At 36.7% G+C, this 20,551-nt stretch overlaps 1 protein-coding gene across 5 annotated transcripts in view; it reads right to left on the reverse strand.

The window, feature by feature from the left end:
• Window positions 1-20,551, reverse strand: part of Grip1 (glutamate receptor interacting protein 1) — a 629,888-nt gene that overhangs the window by 126,252 nt on the left and 483,085 nt on the right. For all 5 annotated transcript variants that reach the window (XM_076854834.1, XM_076854836.1, XM_076854835.1 and 2 more), the window contains 4 exons: window positions 12,892-13,027; window positions 10,801-10,946; window positions 3,269-3,352; window positions 520-595 (listed from right to left, as the gene is read on the reverse strand). In XM_076854834.1, the coding sequence (XP_076710949.1) occupies window positions 520-595; window positions 3,269-3,352; window positions 10,801-10,946; window positions 12,892-13,027 (442 nt within the window). The remainder of the gene's footprint in view (window positions 1-519; window positions 596-3,268; window positions 3,353-10,800; window positions 10,947-12,891; window positions 13,028-20,551) is intronic.

The raw sequence follows: 20,551 nt of genomic DNA on the forward strand, positions 1-20,551 counted from the left end.
CTTCCATTCTGACATGCATGTCATTATCTAGAGGTAATACCAATAGTGATAAGAATGCCAATAATTACAAAAATCAAACAACCATGACCTGGTTCTTCTTAATAGCTGGCATGTGACTTAACCATCTGGGCCTCCAGGTCAGGGGCCAGATGCCTATCATAAGTCCCTCCTATATGAAAGCCCCCCTGAAGGAACCGTGCATCTCAGACCTTTGATAAGTTAACAGACCCAAAAGACGGATATGATTGTCAACACCTACAGTGGAGAAAATTGAGCTCAGAACCAAGTTACTTGCCAGGAAAAAAGTATGCTAAATGCCGAATCTAGAGACAAACATTATTATTTCAAACTCTTTTAGTTTTCACATTCTAACATATTTATGTAATATCTATCTTTGCTATGAAAGATGTCTAAGAGATCTTTTCTATTCTCTCCAAATTCTATAAATCAAATTCTATGCCAAAGTCTCTAACTCTATTTAATCTGTTTTGGACAATAACACAGAAAGATGAAGTTTACCTGTCAGCAGGCCCTCCAGGACGAACACATGTTATCACAACTGGGCGAGATTTATTCCTATCATCATGGGCTCCCCCTAGCAAAGAAAAGGAATACAGCTTTAAAATATATTCATCGCTGAAGCTTGGGAGGCGGAGGCAGGAGGATTGTGAGTTCAAAGCCAGCCTCAGCAATTTATCAGGGTGACAAGAAACTTAGTGAGACCCTGTCTCTAATAAAATACAAAACAGGGCTAGGGATGTGGCTCAGTGGTCAAGTAATCCTGAGTTCAGGTACCCTGGTACCCCCTAAATAATAATAATAATAATAATAATAATAATAATAATAATAATAATAATATGTTCATTGTTGCCATTAAGAAAAGCTCATTTACAAAATGCCAGCTGAGAAACTGCAAAATATTTATTGATGTAGGGAAGAAAACATGCAAAATTTGCCTTCTCACATATAACAATGGCCTCAAAGGTCTCACTTGTTTCTTATGGAATGTGTTTAACGAATGGAAATTGAAATCTCCTATGTTCAGGCCAGAGCATCACTTTTTTTTTTTCCAATGGGTACAAGTTCTATTGTTCAGAGGGTCAAATTTTTAGAATCTGTCACTTATGTTATTAAAAAAATAAGTCTGTTCACCATCTAAAAGCTTATTTTAAAATCCAAAGTTCTATTCCATCAGGTTATGAAGTAATTCTCCAGCACTAAACAGATAGACTCCTTCTGTGCTATCAGCTCCACTTCCTGATTTTCCTGGAAATCTCCCTTGATCTCAGAGTAGCTCACATCCCATCTATGCCAAAATGTCTTAAGAGTCATGCTAATATTTACCCACCATACATTTTTTTTTTTTTGTATTGGGGATTGAACTCAGGGGCACTTGACAATTGAGCCCAATGCCAATCCTATTTTGTATTTTATTTAGAGACAGGGTCTCACTGAGTTGCTTAGCACCTCGCTTTTGCTAAGGCTGGCTTTAATTCATGATTCTCCTGCCTCAGCCTCCTGAGCTTCTGGGATTACAGATGTGTGCCACCATGCCTGGCTGTATTCTTTTCAATCTGATTAACCAGTGATTCTTAAGGGATGGATAGTGGCCATCTGTTGAGCTGGAAAAACCTTCTAGAGATGGATCTCAAAAGGATCCAAAAGTATAAGTCTTTCTTTGATTCACATTGAGAAATTAAACAAAATTCTATGAACTTTTGTTTTACCAATGTATTATTAACAAAGTTATTAAAGCCTAAAAAATGTGGTACTCATCAACTAAACTTGTTTATTATCACTAAAATCAGATTAATGCCAAGCAGTCTGATGTTCACACACATCTAGGCAATATTTAATTATTCATTCATTTATTGAGTGCCACTATGCACAAGCCAGCCAGTATTGTAGGCTCATATTATAAAACTCCTGTGCGTATACACAGATATTTAAAATTCCTGAAAAGTGTAAAAGGAATATTCTGGTAATATTACATCATTTGTTTTCTTGAGGTGGTTGTAGAATTCAGTTGTTTCTCTTCTTATTTCTTAATGATAAATTGCTATTGGTTTGGCTTTTTTTGTTAGCAATTTGATTTGCTATTAGCCACCTGATAACTAGTGATGTACACTTGCAACACCAGTAATTTTTGCTGTATCCTTTCAATAATAAGGTTTGTATGCTTGTGATTCAAGAACACTTCCCTTCCACACTTACATTGCAAAAACAGATGACACATGTGGATACTTTGTCAGTTTGTGTCTTAAATTCACTGGACTGTTATTTCCTATAGAAAGAGATCTTGTCTTATGACTCCATTGTACTGATATCTATGCTGACATCGATACATCCTTTGAAAATATTTGCTTGATTGATTTGCTACTTGACTGGTCCATAGTGAGACCTAACGTTTAAAGCTCAGCACTTACGACAAGTCTATGCAAGCCAACATACCTCCTTTAATCTTTGATGCATATATATTTATTAAGATGCTAAATGTTAATTCAATAATTTTTATAATTTTTTCCCTCTGGTGAAGTACAGAATGTCATAGGTAGCAACAAAAAAAATCAAGAAATGTATGTTAACAAATTCCTGATGCTTATATAGTTCCCTATTGAACCTCATTGTCACATGAGGAATTGAGAGCTGTTAATAGAGACATAGTATTATAGGGATGAAATTACTATTGAGAAAAACAGAATAATAAAAATCAGAATCACAGCTTAGAATTAATAATTTTATAGAAAAGTTGGAGTCAATTGAAATCTTTATTATCAATGCTATCCCATAATAAGATGAGTTGAGCTGATGCACACAGGTACTCAAGGGATTAGATCATCTTAAATCCATTTTTAGAAAGCTACAATAACAAAATGTATTTCAAGAGAAATTAATTTAGACGAAGTTGGTTAATCCTTATGTATTAAATCAAGTCAAGCCAACTCATCAACATTTTTGATTCAGTGATATAGAAAAGGGAAAGGAAAAAGATGTGTTGAAAAGTGACAGATCAGTAGCATGACTGTATATGACAAGGTTTACAAACACTGGCTGTTTGTCCTGTATTAGTGGACTAAAATAATGTTGATCATTTGAACTTCACTTCAGTTACCATCGTTTTATTTATTTAAAGAACAGTGGGTTCAAATATTAAAACGTAACTTAATACAATGAAAACATCAGTTTTTGGGGGATGATGGTCCTGTAAACTCCCAATCTATCATGCCTAATTCTCCAAGAATTTCTGATGGTTCTAATCGTCACATACCTCGAATTACAAAACCAAAGGTGTTGCCTTCTTTATGTAACGTGACCTCCACTGTTCGGAAAATAACACTTGATCCTTGTACAGCTGCATATAGGAAAGAGAGGGAAGTATAAGTTTTAAAATATAATAATGCTTCTAAATGTTTCAATGTGGCATAAAATATTATAGATTCCTCTTGCAAATATTTTTGTTTTGTGTAATAAAAATCAACAATTCCAAAAAATGTTAGAAAAAAATAATTATAATGACATGCAAATACCATAAAAGAGTTATTTATCCAAAAGGAACCAAAATCATAGCTCCTTCCCTTCCTGTGTAGAAGATTTCTACACAGAATAACAGTTACATTGTTTGAACTCTACAGAATGAGACAATCTCCAACAAGTAGAACTGTTTTCCCTTTGTGAAATGTAAAAACAATGATTTTTGCAAAATTAATGAAATATTTTCTTCAGTTATTTTTAAGCTAATTTAAATTTGTTGCTAAGACAAAAGTAGAGATGTCTTAGAATCATTAACACACACATTTTATCTTTTTTTTACCTAGGTTGCTAGCCAATCAGGACAACATTTATTTTTATTTTTGTAGCTGGTTCCAGAAAAAAAAGTATTACTCTCAGACTGCTATCAATATATGTACATGATACAAATAGGTGTTCTGATATGTAAAGAATTATTAAATGAAGATACTAGCAACCCAAGTGAAACGTGGAGAACAAAACAATGCTAAGTACATTCAAAATATTACTACTAACACAAAAAAGATCTACTTAATTTTACTTGATGTCTCCATGCCTATGTTGTTTGCCTGCTGGTTGCTCTCATTTCACAAAGTGAAATTGCACTGCCAAGCTGAGATCATGTTAGACATCTGCGTGAGGGTACAAGTTATGTGAAGGCACAGTAGCTAAGACATCCTGTAAGACTACTTTTAGGAAACTAGTAGTTCTGGTTGTATATTGCACTATTGCTTCATTTAGAAAACAAAACTGCACGAATTAATTTTTTTTTCATTATGAACATTTATGCATGGAGACAGAAAATCCTGTGATATATATAGAAATGGATGGTTTTAGACTTAAAAAAAATCTGTACAATGATATCTAATGCCATATTCTTTGTAAATAACACATTTTTTTTACATTGTTACTAGATCCTAAAGGGTTTACTTTTTACAAAAAAAAAAAAAAAAAAAAAAAAAACTATCAACAATAGATAGTCCTTGACTTATGATGACCTCACTCATAGTTTCTCAACCTGAATGACAGGGGTGAAGGTATATCCAGACTGTCACTCTGCTTTTCACATTCAGTGCAGTATTCAATAAAATATGTGAGGTCTTCATCACTTTATATACAATAGGCTTTGTGACTTACAATTTTGCCCAATGGAGGCTAATGTCAGTGTTCTCAGTATGTCAGAGATTGGATAGGCTAAGTGATACAATTTGGCAGGATAGGTAAGTTAAAAGTAGTTTCCCCTCATAATATTTTCATCTTAGCAATGATTTTATTGGGATATAAACTCACCATAAGTCAAAGAACATCTACATATAGACAGAATTGAAAGGCATCTTTAAAATATACTTTCCTTGCCATTTATAGGAAGAGCTAGTGGTTTTAATTAAGCATTACTTACAATTATTTTTAATTATCAGAAAATCTTAACCCTCAAAGGAATACTGTTGAAATGTTTATGAAAAGTACACATTTAAATTTACAAAACTGCACATTTAACAGGCTAGGACATAAAGTGCAAAAATAACTTGGATCTGCTGAAAAACAACATAAACCTGCAGCTGAACAAATGTTTTGGTATACTGCTGATTTAATTAAATGTCATATTCTTGCTACCAGGGGAATTACAGTTTATTCCAATCAACTAGGAACAGTGCAAACAACTGAAAAGAGTTGAGGTATAGTTTTAATTAAATGAAAAACAAAATTGGGTTCAAACCAAATGTTTTTTTTTCTATTTCTATGACCTAACAAGCTACTTGAAGAAATTGGTTAAGGAACATGATGTTTTCTGTTCAGCTGATAAGTGAGAAAAGCAAAGGATATGGGAAAAATACCCGATAGCATCTCCACTGTCCCCAGACCTCTGCAAAACTGCTTGCAAATATTATTTTATTTAATCATTAAATCATCTTTCAATTATGTTCAACCAAATCCTAATTCTGGACCACCTGTCCTTGTTGACTGGATGTCTGTTCTGGGAATGCAAAGTAATGGAATTTTAACATTGCTCTAATTAAATCTTGCTGACCACAAAGTCTTAAAATCAAATCTTAAGTCACTATAAAGACTTTGGGGATTATCTACACTTATTGCTGTCTATCAGTTACAATTGTTAATCTAAATGCTGACTTCATTGATGTTAATTAATGAAACAGATCTGATCTTTATAATTTTTGTTTGCATGACAGGCTCTTGGTGATATGGTTTTATGCCTAGGACCAGATATCCTATATTGGTCACTCTAATTTTTTACTCATTACTTTGCATGTGTGTATATGTATTCAAAGATCCAATTAAGGGCTTACCAAAAGAATCAAAGGGCTAGGTAAAAACTAATTTCAAAATGTAAAACTACTCCTTACTTATTTTAGTTGTATTGGCATCTCTTGTTCTAGATGTGAACATGCATGTGCTTCTACACAGTTCTTTTACTATAGTAGATTAGATCATTCCAACCTGCCTCCCCACCTCACCAAGAGCATAGGAGTTGTGTACTTTGCCACTTCTTTATGCTACACTTGCCCATGGTTCTTACATGTGCTCTGGTGGCCAGGCTTGTCCTTTTTCCCCTCTCTGCCACAGGAGGAGCTTCCCTGAGAAGTGATGCTCTCTTATACTTAATCCCAGAATAAATCTCATGTAGGAAACCTTGAATTACACCCCATTCCTGTTCTCTATCACCACCACCACCACCATCTATCTGTTTTCCATTTGTGTTAGAATTGAGAAAAAGCCTATCCAGTGACATGTTTTAACACCTTTATCTAAGTTAAGAAAAGACTCCTTTCCATAGAAAGCTAGTCTGAATCAGTCAATGGTTTAACCATAAGGACAGCCTCTGCCAACCAGATTGTGTGATAGGCATTTTTATTGAATAAGTAAATCTGCAGCTCCACGGTTTAAATGAAAACAATTTAAAAAAAACAACTTGCTAAAAATTATACTCTTTCCAACCATTTAAGCTTATAATAAAGAATTCTAGGTGTTAACTGAAAATGGATGAGAATTATTTAACATTTCAAAGTTCTGCAGGTGGTATGTGACACAAATTTTGAAGGCACTACTCTGCTCTGATGTTTTTTTTTTTTTTTTTTTTGGTGGGGGTTTATGGGGATTGAACTCAGGGGCACTTGACCACTGAGCCACATCCCCAGCCCTATTTTTTATTTTATTTAGAGACAGGTCTCACTGAGTTGCTTAGCGCCTCACTTTTGTTGATGCTTTGAACTTGTGATCCTCCTGCCTCAGGCTCCAGAGCCAGGGAATTACAGGCGTGCTCCACTGTGTCCAGCTCTGGTCTGACTTTTAATGCATAAATGCCTAAGATACAGTTGAGTCATGTTCTTCCTAAATACAGTTTCAAAGCATCATATATTTTAAAGTGAAAAAGAAATGTAAAGCTCATGTAGCCCAATCATTTCATTTTTGTAAAGAAACTGAATCTCAGAAAAGATAAGTGGCTTGCCCAAAGTCAAACTTCAATCTTTCCTTTATCAGATCATGGAAGCACACATCCTTCCTCCAGCTCTTTCTAAGCCCTGGGGTTGGCTGAACCTCAGATTGCTGTGATGTGGAGAAAGTTACTGGCTGTGGCTTTGGCCTTGGGCGGCTTATCTCTCAGTGTCAGTTCTCCTCCAGGGCCTCAGCTGTGGTGGTCTGTTTTGCTCTGGCAATCTGGGCTAAGTGGAGTGGAGGCTTGCTAATCCTTCCAACCTCTCTGAACTCAAAGATCTTATTAATTTCTCCAAACATAATAAAAAAACCCCAGATCATCCTTGGAGAATAGATCTCTTCTATCTGATTTCTAGCATGAAAATTCACACTTCTGTGTTTAAAAATATCTTTTTTTTCCCCCATCAGCTTTCTTATGTGAGGAAGACAAAGCAGGTATAATCACTGGGTTATGAAAGGCTTTTATTTCAAAACATTTCTGATATCCATCCTTTTCTCTTTAACTCTACCAATGCAGTATTGATTTAGGATATCGCCTCTCTTTCGGAAAACTGAAGCAGCCCTCAGGCTTATAGCTCCTGATCTATATTCCATTTGGCCTCCAAAATGATGAACCTAAAAATCCCAATCTGATGAAGCCTTTAATGACTCCTCTTTGCCCACTTGATTGCACCCCACATTCACCATAATGGTGTAAAAGGTCCTCCTTGTTTGGCTCTTCTTTGGTCTCATTCCTACCCATGGCCTCTCTGCTATTCCCTTTGTGCTCTAACAACTCCAATCTGTTTGGGCTTAACCTGTGCACTGGGCTATACTGTCTCATCCCCTTGCTGGACCCTCTGCATGGAATGCTGTTCCTCTTTCCACTTGGCTTGCCCTGTTTCCTTTAAGACTTTCCCCAAATCCCCAGCTCTGAATCACCCCCCAATACTGGGAAATCTTTATTATAGGTCATAACCTGAAAGCTACACGGACAGCTCCTTTAGAAAGAGGTCATGCTTGATTAATATTTATATACTCAGTGGGATGCAAATGCATATTCAAGTAGCTTTGACTCTAGTTCTTTTAACTCCTCAGCGATGGTGTGAGATGGTGATTTCAAAGCACACTGACTGTTCTAACATTCCAAGAACACATAGAGGGGGAATGGGTAGGGGAGGGGAAGAAAAGGAGGGTCATGGGGACTAAAATGGAGTAAATTGAATTCCATGCATGTATGATTTTGTCAAAATAAGCCCCACTACTATGCATAACTATAATATTGTAATAAAACTACAGTATCTTCAGCAAAAGAATCATAACAAAGATGATGATGGTTAATATTAATTACTTACCAAGTATCTGATAATGGTCTAAATAATGATTATGTGATGGTAGCCTGTGCTCCTTAACAAACATCCTACAACAATCATAGCCATGTAACAGGTGGGAAGCCTAAGGCTTGAAGAACTTAAAACACACATCCAGAATTTACAAAGCTAGAAATGGACAAGGCAGACATCTAACCAGCAAACCAGTCCTTACTCTTAACACTCTATTTTACTGTCTTACTCTTGCTAAAAATGAAAAAATGTAGTGAGTTTTTTTTTGTTTTGTTTTATTTAACATAAACTTAAATTGATTTTGTTACAAAATGAGTACTAGATTTTCCATGCTACATTTTATGTTAAGAATAGGTACTTGTGACTGGCTATGCACATATTCCCTTAGTGCTCTAATCTGGTCCCCAAGCTTCATACATCATCTCAACTCCCAACATGCTCAATTCACATTTCTAGTCCAGATCTTACTTCCAAGTATTTTACCTGAAGCTCTTTTCTGGACATTTCCTTGTGCATATAAAATAGACATCTCAAATATCAAACAATGATCTCCTGATCTCCCCCTGGTCAGCTCTTCCCACATTCTTCCCCACCCTGTTAAATGGCAACTCCATCCTTCCAGTTGCTCAGACTCAAAACCTTGGGGTTATCCTTGACTCCTTCATTTCTGAACGACTCATCTAAAGTCATTAGGAAATCCTGTTGGTTCTATCTTCAAGATTGATTTAGAATCTGATTCTCACTACCTCCATTTACTCTCTTTCCCCTGAACCAGTGCAATAACTCCAGCTTCTATCCTCACCCTGAAGTCTGTTCTCGACACAGCAGCCTGAAAGAGCCTTCAAAAACATAAGTCAGATCATGCTTTTCTCTGTTCAAACCATACAGTGGCTTTCTGCATCATTCAGAGCAAAACTGAAGGTCCTTCCAGTATCCTATGAGGACACCTTCCACCTTACATTTCTGACCTCATTTCTTAATCCTCTTCCTGAGGGTTCTGCTCCACCCATACTGCCTTTCTTAATGTTTGTAGAATAACCCAGGCATATTGCTGCCTTTTGGTCTTGGCACTGGCTGGTCCTTTTTTCTGTAGCTCTCTTCCTCCAGAAATTAATATGGCCACTCCACCCCTTTCCTTCATGTTATGAACAAATGTTATCTTCTCAGTGGCTGCTCCTTGACCACTTGATTTAAAATTGTAATCCCTCCCCAATCCCATCACCCCTACTCACTCTTTTGCTCTGATTTCATAGCATCCATGACCCTACTCTGTAATTTACTTATTTGTTATGTTTTTGTTTTATTATCTGTCTTCCCCTGCTATGATGGCAATTCCACGGATGTACCCCAAGCTCCCAGAATGTAGCAGTGGTTGGAATATAAATCACTACTGAAAATGAATTATTACCAACCCTTCATAATTGATCTGTATTCTCACCAATAGGTAAGAGCATAGAGATTCCTAGGATAGCATCCTGTGAATAGCTAATAATTGGAGAGGTGGTTCTAGAATAGTACAGTTTAAATGCAAGGAAGCAATGACACATAGCACAAGGTATGTCTCATGTGAATAAGCATGTAGGCTTTGAAATTGGGCAGCTTGTGCTCAAATATGAACTTTGCAGCCAGGACTACTAATTTGGGAAAGATACTTAACTTAAGCTTCTGTAAGGTGAGCAAAAGAGCAATAATAAGGACTACCATGCAGTGTTGAAAGACTTTTATAGTGCCAAGCACTGTTCTAAGTGTTTTATAAATATTAACTTAGTTATTCCTCTTAACTTATGAGTAGAAGTTAATATTATCTCCATTTTAAGGATTTGAAAACAGAGACATAGAAAGTTTAAGTAATTTTCTCAAAAGTAAGTAGTTAGTAAAAGAGGAAGCTGGGATTTGAACCCAGCCATTTGATAAATTAAAGTTCACCTGGGCTGACCTGCTTCTGGTGAGGATTATGTAAATCAATGCAAGTCAACTTTCTTATGATTTCAACATTTAATAAGTGTTCAAAATGTGTTAGCTGCTCTTGTTATTACCATTATTATTATTTGATAATAATGTGATCTGAAATTATGTTTATGTTTCAGACATAAACATATCTATACAAGAGTCAATATAAAACATGCTGAACATGATTTCCCTAAATCTGAGTGCAAAACTTAGTATTTAATGCACAGAAAATTTATATATATATATATATACACACACACACACACACACACACACACACACACACACACATATACTTATATATATAACTTTACATACATAAGTGTTGTATACAGATCGCATCACCTTAATAGAACATAGGCCCTAGGTAATTTCATTGTTACTTATTCTCTTTTTATTTTTTTCTGAGTGAGGCTATGTTTCTCAAATCAAATACTTAAAAAATATCAAGACATTTTGCTTTGACCTTGCTGTAATGAGACACTGGTGGCAAAATGGAACAACAGAAGCCAGGTGCTTTAGAAAGTGATGTGGTACCCCTACGCTGCCCCAGATTGTGATTACTCACAGACTGGTGGAAGCTCATACTCCACTTCAAGAACCACTCTCTCTCCAACGTTCTTCAGCAAGCTGATGATCTCGTCGTGGCGGAATTTGGCCAGGTTGATCCCATTCACAGCTTTGATGTAGTCACCCACATCTAGCTGGTCACTTCTGCAAAATAGACAGTGTTAATTCAGTGGGCCCATCCTCTCCACAGGCCAGTCTGGATCTATTTTTCACTTTCCACTCACGAATAAGCAGGCTTAGATGGCAACACAGTGAAGTCCCTGCTGCTCAGGTGACTGGCTCCTGAGGGCAGGGGTGTAGCACAGTGTCAGTGGGTTCTGTTTTCTGTTTTCTTTTCTTCTTTTTTTTAGTTATCGGTGGACACAGTATCTTTGTTTGTATGTGGTGCTGAGGATCGAACCCGGGTCGCACGCATGCCAGGCGAGTGCGCTACCGCTTGAGCCACATCCCCAGCCCCGGGTTCTGTTTTCTCAGCTGTCACATTTTAGAAATTCTGCTCTGAGTATGCCATTATTTATGATTTTCCCTTAACCTTTTTATTTTTAAAAGCACCATAAAACAAAATAATTTTTATGTATTTATTGAGTTGCTCAGCCCTTAAGGGGCTGATTCTCTGGGAATGGATCCAGATCCCAGATACTTCAGATCTTTTTCTTTTTAGTCCCTCTCATTTTTGCTGCCTGCCTTTTGGACATGTCATGGGTTACAATATCGTCACTGGGATTTTATCCAGGGCCAAAGAAAGTCTCTCGAAGTCTGAAGGAGAAGGGTTAAGGTGCTCATATTCCTGTCAGCCTCTCCTATGAGTAATACTTTTGCATCAGGGAGCAATCAGCTAGATTAAGCTTATAAACTGGATATGTGGGTTGATTATCAAAAGTAGTCACTATTTCAGATGATACTTTATAAGACAAGAACTCTAAACTTGGAATTACGTGGACAAGAACATTAGTGCCTAGGATTTAAGAACTCCTGATCTCATTTTTTTTTTTTTTTTTAAGAGAGAGAGAAGGGAGAGGGAGAGAGAATTTTTTAAATATTTCTTTTTCAGTTTTCGGTAGACACAACATCTTTATTTTATTTTATGTGGTGCTGAGGATCGAACCCAATGCCCCACGCATGCCAGGCGAGTGGTTACCGCTTGAGCCACATCCCCAGTCCCTGATCTCACTTTCTTTTCTGGGGGGGGGGGGTTGTATCAGGGATTAAACTCAAGGGCACTTGACCACTGAGCCACATCTTCAGCCCTATTTTGTATTTTATTTAGAGACAGGGTCTCACTGAATTGCTTAGCACCTTGCTTTTGCTGAGGCTGGCTTTGAACTCACGGTTCTCCATCCTCAGCCACCCAAGTCCCTGTGATTACAGGCATGCACCACCACACCCAGCCTGACCTCACTTTTAATAAAGCTCAATATTCCATCTCCTCTTGTTGAGGTAAATTTAGAATGTATCTCTAAAGCAAGTCCACCCCTGCCCAGTATCTAGGACGTTCTGCCTTTGCAATGTGAGAATAATTTGCAGTTCCTGGGAAGAAGGGCAAAGTGAGAACTTCCCCTCCAAGCCTTCTGTCCTTTGGAAACCATCTCTTTATCTTGGTGGAAAGGGCAGTGTCACAAGCAGAAAATCAGAAAAGCAAAATTTTTCCTTGGAAATGGGACTTTGGGCCTCTCACTCTTCTTAGCCAGCCCTGACCCTCTGTGGACATGTCCCTGGATACATAACATGGGTCATCTACTTCACTTTGAGATGATCTCTGTGTCTCATCCCCACTGCAGCCCGTCTGCTGTTTGATGGCACATTTAGGTCTAGATCCATATATCTGTTAAAATTAAAATCTTATCAGAGGCTGGCTGCCCCTTAGATGACATAAGAAATCTCCCTAGTGACTTCAGCGTAGGCCAGAAAAGCCACTGGCAGGCCTGGGGAGCAGCTTCTGAACCGTGCCCTGCTGAGCTTCTGGGGGGGACGTGCTGCCTGGCAGATGGCAACTGTCATTTATTTATTAGTGACCTTTTCTGATAGAGCTTTAATTTTTGAATTAATTATACCCCACGTCTCTTTCCCATTTCCCCACAGAGGCAGTTACCTAGCAGCGATTCCTCCCTGCCGCAGGTTGGACACCCGTGGCTTGCCATCCTTGTCAATTCCTCCAGACACTGTCAGACCCAGGGTGGTGCCTTCCTTCTTCATCAATTCGACCACGGTGGAGCCCTTGAATTCCTCTGTAAAAGAAAAGCGTTTATCCTATTAAATGAAAGCAGCACCACAGATGTTATTTCATGATTAGGTGACTTCTCCCCAGAAACTCTTTTCACTTTTTCTTCTGTGAAAAAAGATGTCCATGGTCTTCTTCCATTGTAAGCTGCAAAGTGTCTCATAAAGAGGTATGCACCGTTAGCATCAAGGTAGATATTCCACAAGGGCTTATTAACCAGCACCAGTGGGGTAGTTTGCTCTAGGTTGGCAATAAATAGACTTATATACCAATGAGGATATTCAGCTTCTGTTTCCTACCGTTCCCTAGTGACTTTCTCTGAATTCTGTCCTTGTAACTCCAAAAAAGAACAGCTGAGAGTCCTAAGATAAGAAGTTAGAACAGGATTTTAAATAACAATACAAATGCATATTGTGTAGTAACAGACTCCAAGTTCCTGACACATTTCAGCTTAGGAAGCCAACTGACAGGAGAAGAGAGATCTCTACAGGTTCAAGGAAAATATTATCAACTTTCACTTTTTTTTTGTCATTTACAAACCAGGTACCAAATGGCTCATGCAACGACTGTTACGATTTCTTGCTGAATATGTCTCAGTATGGCAAGGCAGTGTTGGTCCTCCGAATTTCAGGGTAACTGCTATCAATTTATCAATATGCAACAAAATTGTAAAATCTCACAGATCTTGTGGGAATAATGTCTTTACACCAAGAAGGAACTCAAACCTTTTGATTTGTCACAAAAACAAAAGGTAAGAAAATATTAAGAATATTTTTCCTTTCAGAAATAAAAATGAGAAATCAGTATTCACATATCCAGAGGCTAATTATGATAAATAGTGTTTTAGAACTCCTATTATGATGTTACTCTTCTCTTTACTATTTGCTATCTTTCTGGATACAAATGGGGAAACTAGGTACTTTCCCATCTTCTACAAAATCAAAGGCCTGCTTTGACCCCAAATTTCAGGGTTATAAACTTTTGGAACATCAAAGACGCTTATATTAAAATGCAAGAACAGACTTGCTTTTTCAAAGTCAAATTAAAAAAAAAAAAAAACGATTGCATACCTCCGTCCTTTTCCTAATTACATATAACAGTTCATTATAATTTTAAAAACCTCTATGAATACTTATCATCAAGGTTTTAAAATCGTTGCTGCTGGTATATAATTCTACTAGGCAATAAAATAATTCAAATCAGGGAAAGAAAGAATCTTTCATCTAGCCTGCTGAGAACAATGGAGTGCTTGGGGAAAGGAAGCGAGGGTCATCAGGTCACTCATTTCCTTAGTGCCACAGAGAATGTCATTCCAGGCAGGGCAGTCAAGGTTTCCAGGCTCTGTGATGCTGTCCCAGCCCAACATCGCTGGAGGCCTGTTTTGACCCTTCAGTCTCACAGCACTACAGGTACGAGCCGACACTGCCTTCAATGCAGAAGCTGAGAAAGAGGGTATGAATGCTTATGATGTCAGCTTCATGCATTACATTTTATATGAGAGACCAAATAAGGATTGAAATTCAAGAACCAAAATTCTTATCAAGTGCATAAAAGTTCAAGTTCTTTTATATTTTTGCCAGAACCATTTATAACCATGTCCATTGCTGTGCTTTTCACCTGTTTCTTCTTAAAACAAAATAGCCCCTCACATGCACCATAGATACCCACATGGGCCCAGATGATATTTGAAGAGATGAACTTAACAAATAACCCCTATAAATCCTGTTGGTAGAAGGCAGGGTGTCAATTTTTTAAAACTAAAGTTAATAATTAAAATAACAAAGATGACAGAAAAAAAAAATGATGGGTGACTATTCTCACCACAGAGCAAAGAAGTGCCTAAAATTTTGCCCAAAAAAGAATACTTTGCATTTTTTTGGATTATGCAGAGTAATCCTGTATATTTAAACTTTTGATTTTAGAAATTTCTTTCTTTTTCTATTTATTTTATTTATGCACCTAGGGGTGCATAACCACTGAACCACATCCAATGCTCTTTTTATTTTTTATTTTGAGACAGCATCTTGCTAAGATGCTTAAGGCCTTGTTAAGTTGCTGAGGCTGTCTTGAACTTGTGATCCTCCAGCCCTGGCCTCCTGAGCTGCTGGGATTACAGGTGTTCATCACTGTGCCCAGCTATAGACCTTTCTTGAAGCATGAGAAGCATAGTGTTTTTTAGAGCCTAGTCATAAATTCATAAAGACACAACGATGAAACAGTAATGCCAGGCATGTGAGAAGTAAGTTTCCATTTATAAAAATTTTGTCCCTACTCATGTTTTCAAGAAAATTCTTCTTGCATAAAATGGGACACCATCAAACAGGTTTGGAAGCAGTCTTTATGGCAGAAAGAAGACAGTGCAGTTTTGTCTTGAAGGAACCCAAGTCCTTCCCAGGTTTCTTGCTGAATCTTAAAAATCTAGAAAAGATCAATAACTATTTTAATTTATTCTTTAAAATACAAATCCATTGATCTGGCTACTCTTTAAACTGGTAACAGTCAACTACCCTCCCATTTAAAAATATTTCAAATCTTTTTCTAAGAGCTAGTTTTAATAACAAGAAAGAAAATATTTATGCCCCAGTTATTGGAGCAATTTATGCATTCAATAACTTACTGAATGCTACTATGACCCAAACATTGAAGCACAAAGATGAAAAAAAAAATGAAGGCCATTATTATCCTCAGGATGCTCAGCCTAGAGGAGAGTAACAGAGGCAGAGTTACAGGCCACTAAGCCACAGGGCAGGTTGTGAGGAAGGCAGGCACAGAGGAAATAGTCCTGGAAACAATGTCAACCAAAGACTTGGGGTTAATGCAACATCTATTTCACAGTTTTGTCTTCTGACAGATGTGTTGTAATTATTGATTAGGATTAGCTGAGCAGAGCAGACCAAAGAAGGGATATATGAATTAGATAACAATTCAGGAGTAAATGTACAATATTGTTGCAAGAAAATGCACTGAATCACAAGAATGTTGACTGCCAATAAGTAATTTAGTCCCAAAGGAATTGACTAAATTCATTATGAGTGTTTCCAAAGCAGGTAGGAGAGAAGAGGTGGTTGGAAAGGGAGGAACCTGCTTCTGGAGTTTGCTTTCAGCTAACCTCCATTCTCTGCTCAAGTAATCAATCATTTTATGTCTTTTTTGGTGTTTAATGTTTGCATAATGATCTAATGGCAAAGAGAAATGAAGACAGATGCATTCATTTGCATGAGTTCACTTATATATCAAGGCTTAGTAAATCAACACTGCAGTAAAACAGGGGAACTTGGGCAAGTCAATATGTACTGACAATTTCTTTCTTTTGTGATTTAAATTGCAAATAATCCTTCCCAAATGAAGAGGACCAAACAGCAAACATTATAGTTTTTCCAAATTAGCAAGCAGCACAGAGAACAGATGATGCCCAACCAGCAAGGAATGAGATGGATCTGGATTTGACATTTTCCTTAATCACCATATTTAATTTTTAGAGAAGAAACTACAGGTTTATATCTGTACCACTGCTTACTCATATAACCAACAAGAATCTCACTGATAGAATGGGATTATTTGTTTGCTGTTTCTCTTTGGACTTGTTATTCAATCTCTTAAGTTACTGAACTCTAGAAAATTTTAAGAAAAACAACAATGACACTTGGTAATTATGTAAAAGATTTACAAACAAATTAGAAAATTTAATAGCACAGCTTTTTACAAATTAATATGCAATAATAATACCCAGGTAGACTTTTCATAGTCAAACAACAGTCATCTAGAAGTCATAGTAGAGAGAAGGCATCCCCTTCAATAGCCAAAAAGTCACATCTCCAGGAAAAAAAAATCATGAAAATGTACAAGAGTTATAGGAAAAAACCTTAAAGGACTTCTGAGGGATATAAGATCAACATAAATGGAAAGACAATCCATTCCATCATTCAATAAACACTGAATGCTAACCATGTGTCAAGCAGTGGTCTAGGCACTGAAGATAAAGCACCAGACAAAATGAACAAAACTCCAGCCATCCAGGAACTAATATTCCAGTGGATGGCATAGTCCAACATAAAGCATGTGTCAGTTCTCCCTAAATTAGTTTATAAAGTTAACACTATCAATAAAAGTCCCCATATGATTTTTCTGGTACAAGATATATTTTACATTATTGCAAAAATAGAATATATAACCTTGCAAAGATTCTGTGAAAAATTGGGTTGCCAACATACTTAAAGAGTGAGCTAGTGCTCACTCTTTAAGACTGCTGTGAAAGAGTGGAGAGAGCCTGCTCATGACACCTCTCTGAAAGAGGTAATAGAATTGTGATTGGATGTCACACTACCAATCATGTCTCCCTGAGAGATTGTAAAAAGTACCAGACTTGCAGATGCAGGGGACTGGGGTGGAGAGGCCAGAAAAGTCCTCAACATCGGCTTCCCAAAATTAGTCAGAGTCTAGATTTTCTCTGATATGTGGAAAGACAAAACAAAGCAAAACAATTAACAAACAAAAACAGAAGGAAAAGAAGTATCATAGGCATAAGGCATCCTGGACCCACATCAGACTATCTTAGGTTTTGTAACACCACTTTGCATAGAGTAAATGTATGGCATCATATATGGCATAATAATCACACTTTGTGCTGTGAAAACCTTGGTGTTTGGAATCTCCTGCCTCATTGCTAATATTTTTTAAAAACTATTACCACAGAAAGGGCAGTTACCCCTAATTTTTGACAGGTCCCTGAAATTCAGGAACTACATGTGCAAAGTGGATAATAGTAACTTGAGTTGCTGAAAGAGGAGAAACACACAAATTGTGATAACAGAGTGACAAAGGCAACTCAAGAGTTGAAGAAGGGCTGTGACTGGTGAGTCCTAAAAGGGCCCTGCTCTGCCCAGGCCAGAAGTACTCTGGATCTTTCAGGGGAGTGGTACAGGAAGGACAGTCTTAGGTAGGCAAAAGGAAAGAGGGGAGGTGTTAAAACCAGAGCAACAACAAATGGTAGGAAATTTTATGGATTCTGTGGCAGGGAAACACAAGTCTTTTAGTTCCATTTGTAATTCCTCAATGCTGGCTGCATGGGGGAATTACCCTGACAGCTTTTAAAATACTGATTCCTGAGCTCACCCCAGTCCAATCCAATCAGAATATCTTGATGGGATTTTGTATATTAAATTTTAAAGACATTTTAAATTTTGAGATAATTGTACATTCTCATAGATAGATCCCTTGTGCCCTTTACCTTGTTTTCTCCAATGGTAACATGATGCAAAACTGTAATACAATATCACATCTGGCATGTTGGCATGGATGAAGTCAAAACACAGATCATTTCCCTCACCTCAAGCATCTGGTTACCCTTTTATAGGGACAGCGATATCCTTCCTTCTCCTATCCCTTTCGTAACCCTGGAAACCCTAATCCAGTCTCTATTATCATAATTGTGCAATTTCAAAATGTTGAATAAACAAATTCATACACAGTGAAATCTTCAGAGTTGACCTTTTATACTCAGTTTCATTCTGTAGTGATTTGTTCAATATCACTAGACAAATCTAGTGGCAATAGTTCTCTCCATTTTAACGCTGAGTGGTATTCCATGGCACAGATAGGCCTGAGTTTGTTTAACCACACACTTATTGAAGGACATCTTGGCTGTTCCCATTTTTTGGCTATTATGACTAAAGCTGCTATAAATATTCATGTACAGTTTTCATGTGAACATAAATATTCATTTCTCTGGGATAAATACCCAGGAGCATAATTTGTGGGTCATATGGTAGGCGCATATTTAGTTTTCTAATGAACTGCTCAACCATTTTCCAAAGTAGCTCTACAGTTTCCATTCTCACCAACTGTGTAAGAGTAACTGAGCTTCTCTGCATCCTACAAAGTATTTGGTGTTGTCACTATTTTTTATTTTAACCCTTCTGATAAGTGCATAGTGATATTCTAGTTTTAATTTTGGAGTATTTATTTATTTATTTACTTGGTTAAATGTCCCTTCATCCCTTTTCTCCACTTCCTGATTAGATTGTTTTTCTTTTAGAGTGTTGAGAATGTCTTATAAGTTACAGATCCTAGTCCTCTGTTGAATACATGCTTTGCAGATATTTTCTCCCAGTCAGTAGACTTTCTTTTCATGCTTTTAGAAAGGTCTTTCGCTGAGACTCTGGTTTTAATTTTGATGAAGTCCAACTGATTGATTTTTTCCTTTTATGGCTCATGCTTTTATCAAGTCTAGGAACTCTGTGCTAAGCCTTTAATCATCAAATTTTCTCCATTGTTTTCCTTACAGTTTAATATTTTCTATAATTCTTATAATACTATGATGTATATTTTAAGTCTGTGGTCCATTTTGATCATTGAAAGTGAGGCTTTGGTCAAGATTCTTCTCCTCTTTCTCCTCCTCCTCCTCCTTCTTCTTCTTCTTCTTCTTTTTTTTTTTTTTTTTTTTTTTGCTTATATATGTCCAATTACTCTGGCAACATTCACTGAATAGGCTATTTTCTTTTTTTTTTTTTTAGTTTACTATTATTTTACTATACATAATTATGTGAACACAAGTATTTAATTTTTTTTTCTTTTTCTTTTTTTTATTAATTTTTATTGTTGGTTGTTCAAAACATTACATAGTTCTTGATATATCATATTCTACTAAGTTGCTTTTGCTTCTTTCAAAAACCAGTTGGAGCCAGTAATGGTGGGGCACACCTGCAATCCCAGAGGCTCTGAGTCTGAGGCAAGTTGGAGGTCAGCCTCAGTAACTTAGTGAGGCCCCAAGCAACTTAGTGAGATACTGTCTCAAAATAAAAAAAAATAATAAGGACTGGAGATGTGGCTCAGTGGTAAAGTACTCCTGGGTTCAATCCCTAGTAACTCCTCCCTCCAAAAAACCCAGTTAAGCATATTTCTATGGGTCTATTTCTGGGTCCTCTCTGTGTTTGTTCCGATATACAATACAGTATTTATTACTGTAATTAAATAATATCTTGAAATTGGGCAGAACAATTCATCCCACCTTATGCATGCTTTTTAAAATTGTTCCTTAGCTTTTCCACATAAATTTTGAAATAATCTCTTCTATAGTTACCAAACTGTTGTTGAGATTTTGATAGAATTTGTGTCAAACTTTTTTTTTTATCAACTTGAAAAGAATTTACATCTACTCTAGGGAGTCTTCTAGTCCATGAAAGATGGCATGTCTCTCCCATTATTTAGATTGGATTCTTTGATTTCCTTCATCAGCATTTTTTTTAGTTTTCAGCATACAAATTTTTTTTATGTTTTGTTACTTTTACATCTAAGTATTTCATTTTGGGAGAATGATTACAAATGGCATTTTATTTTTAATTTCAAGGTACACATGTTCATTGCTAGCATACAGATATATGATTGATTTTTATATATTTGTTTTGTATTCTGTGGCATCACAGAACTTAGATTTATTCCGGGAAGTTGTTTTCTTTTTTAATAAATTCATCAGGGTTGTCTATGAAGATAAGCATTTCATCTGCAAGCAGAAACAACTTTATTTCTTCTTTTC

This window comes from Callospermophilus lateralis, chromosome 4 (genome assembly GCF_048772815.1).
Source record: "Callospermophilus lateralis isolate mCalLat2 chromosome 4, mCalLat2.hap1, whole genome shotgun sequence".
Taxonomy (NCBI): Eukaryota; Metazoa; Chordata; class Mammalia; order Rodentia; family Sciuridae; genus Callospermophilus; species Callospermophilus lateralis.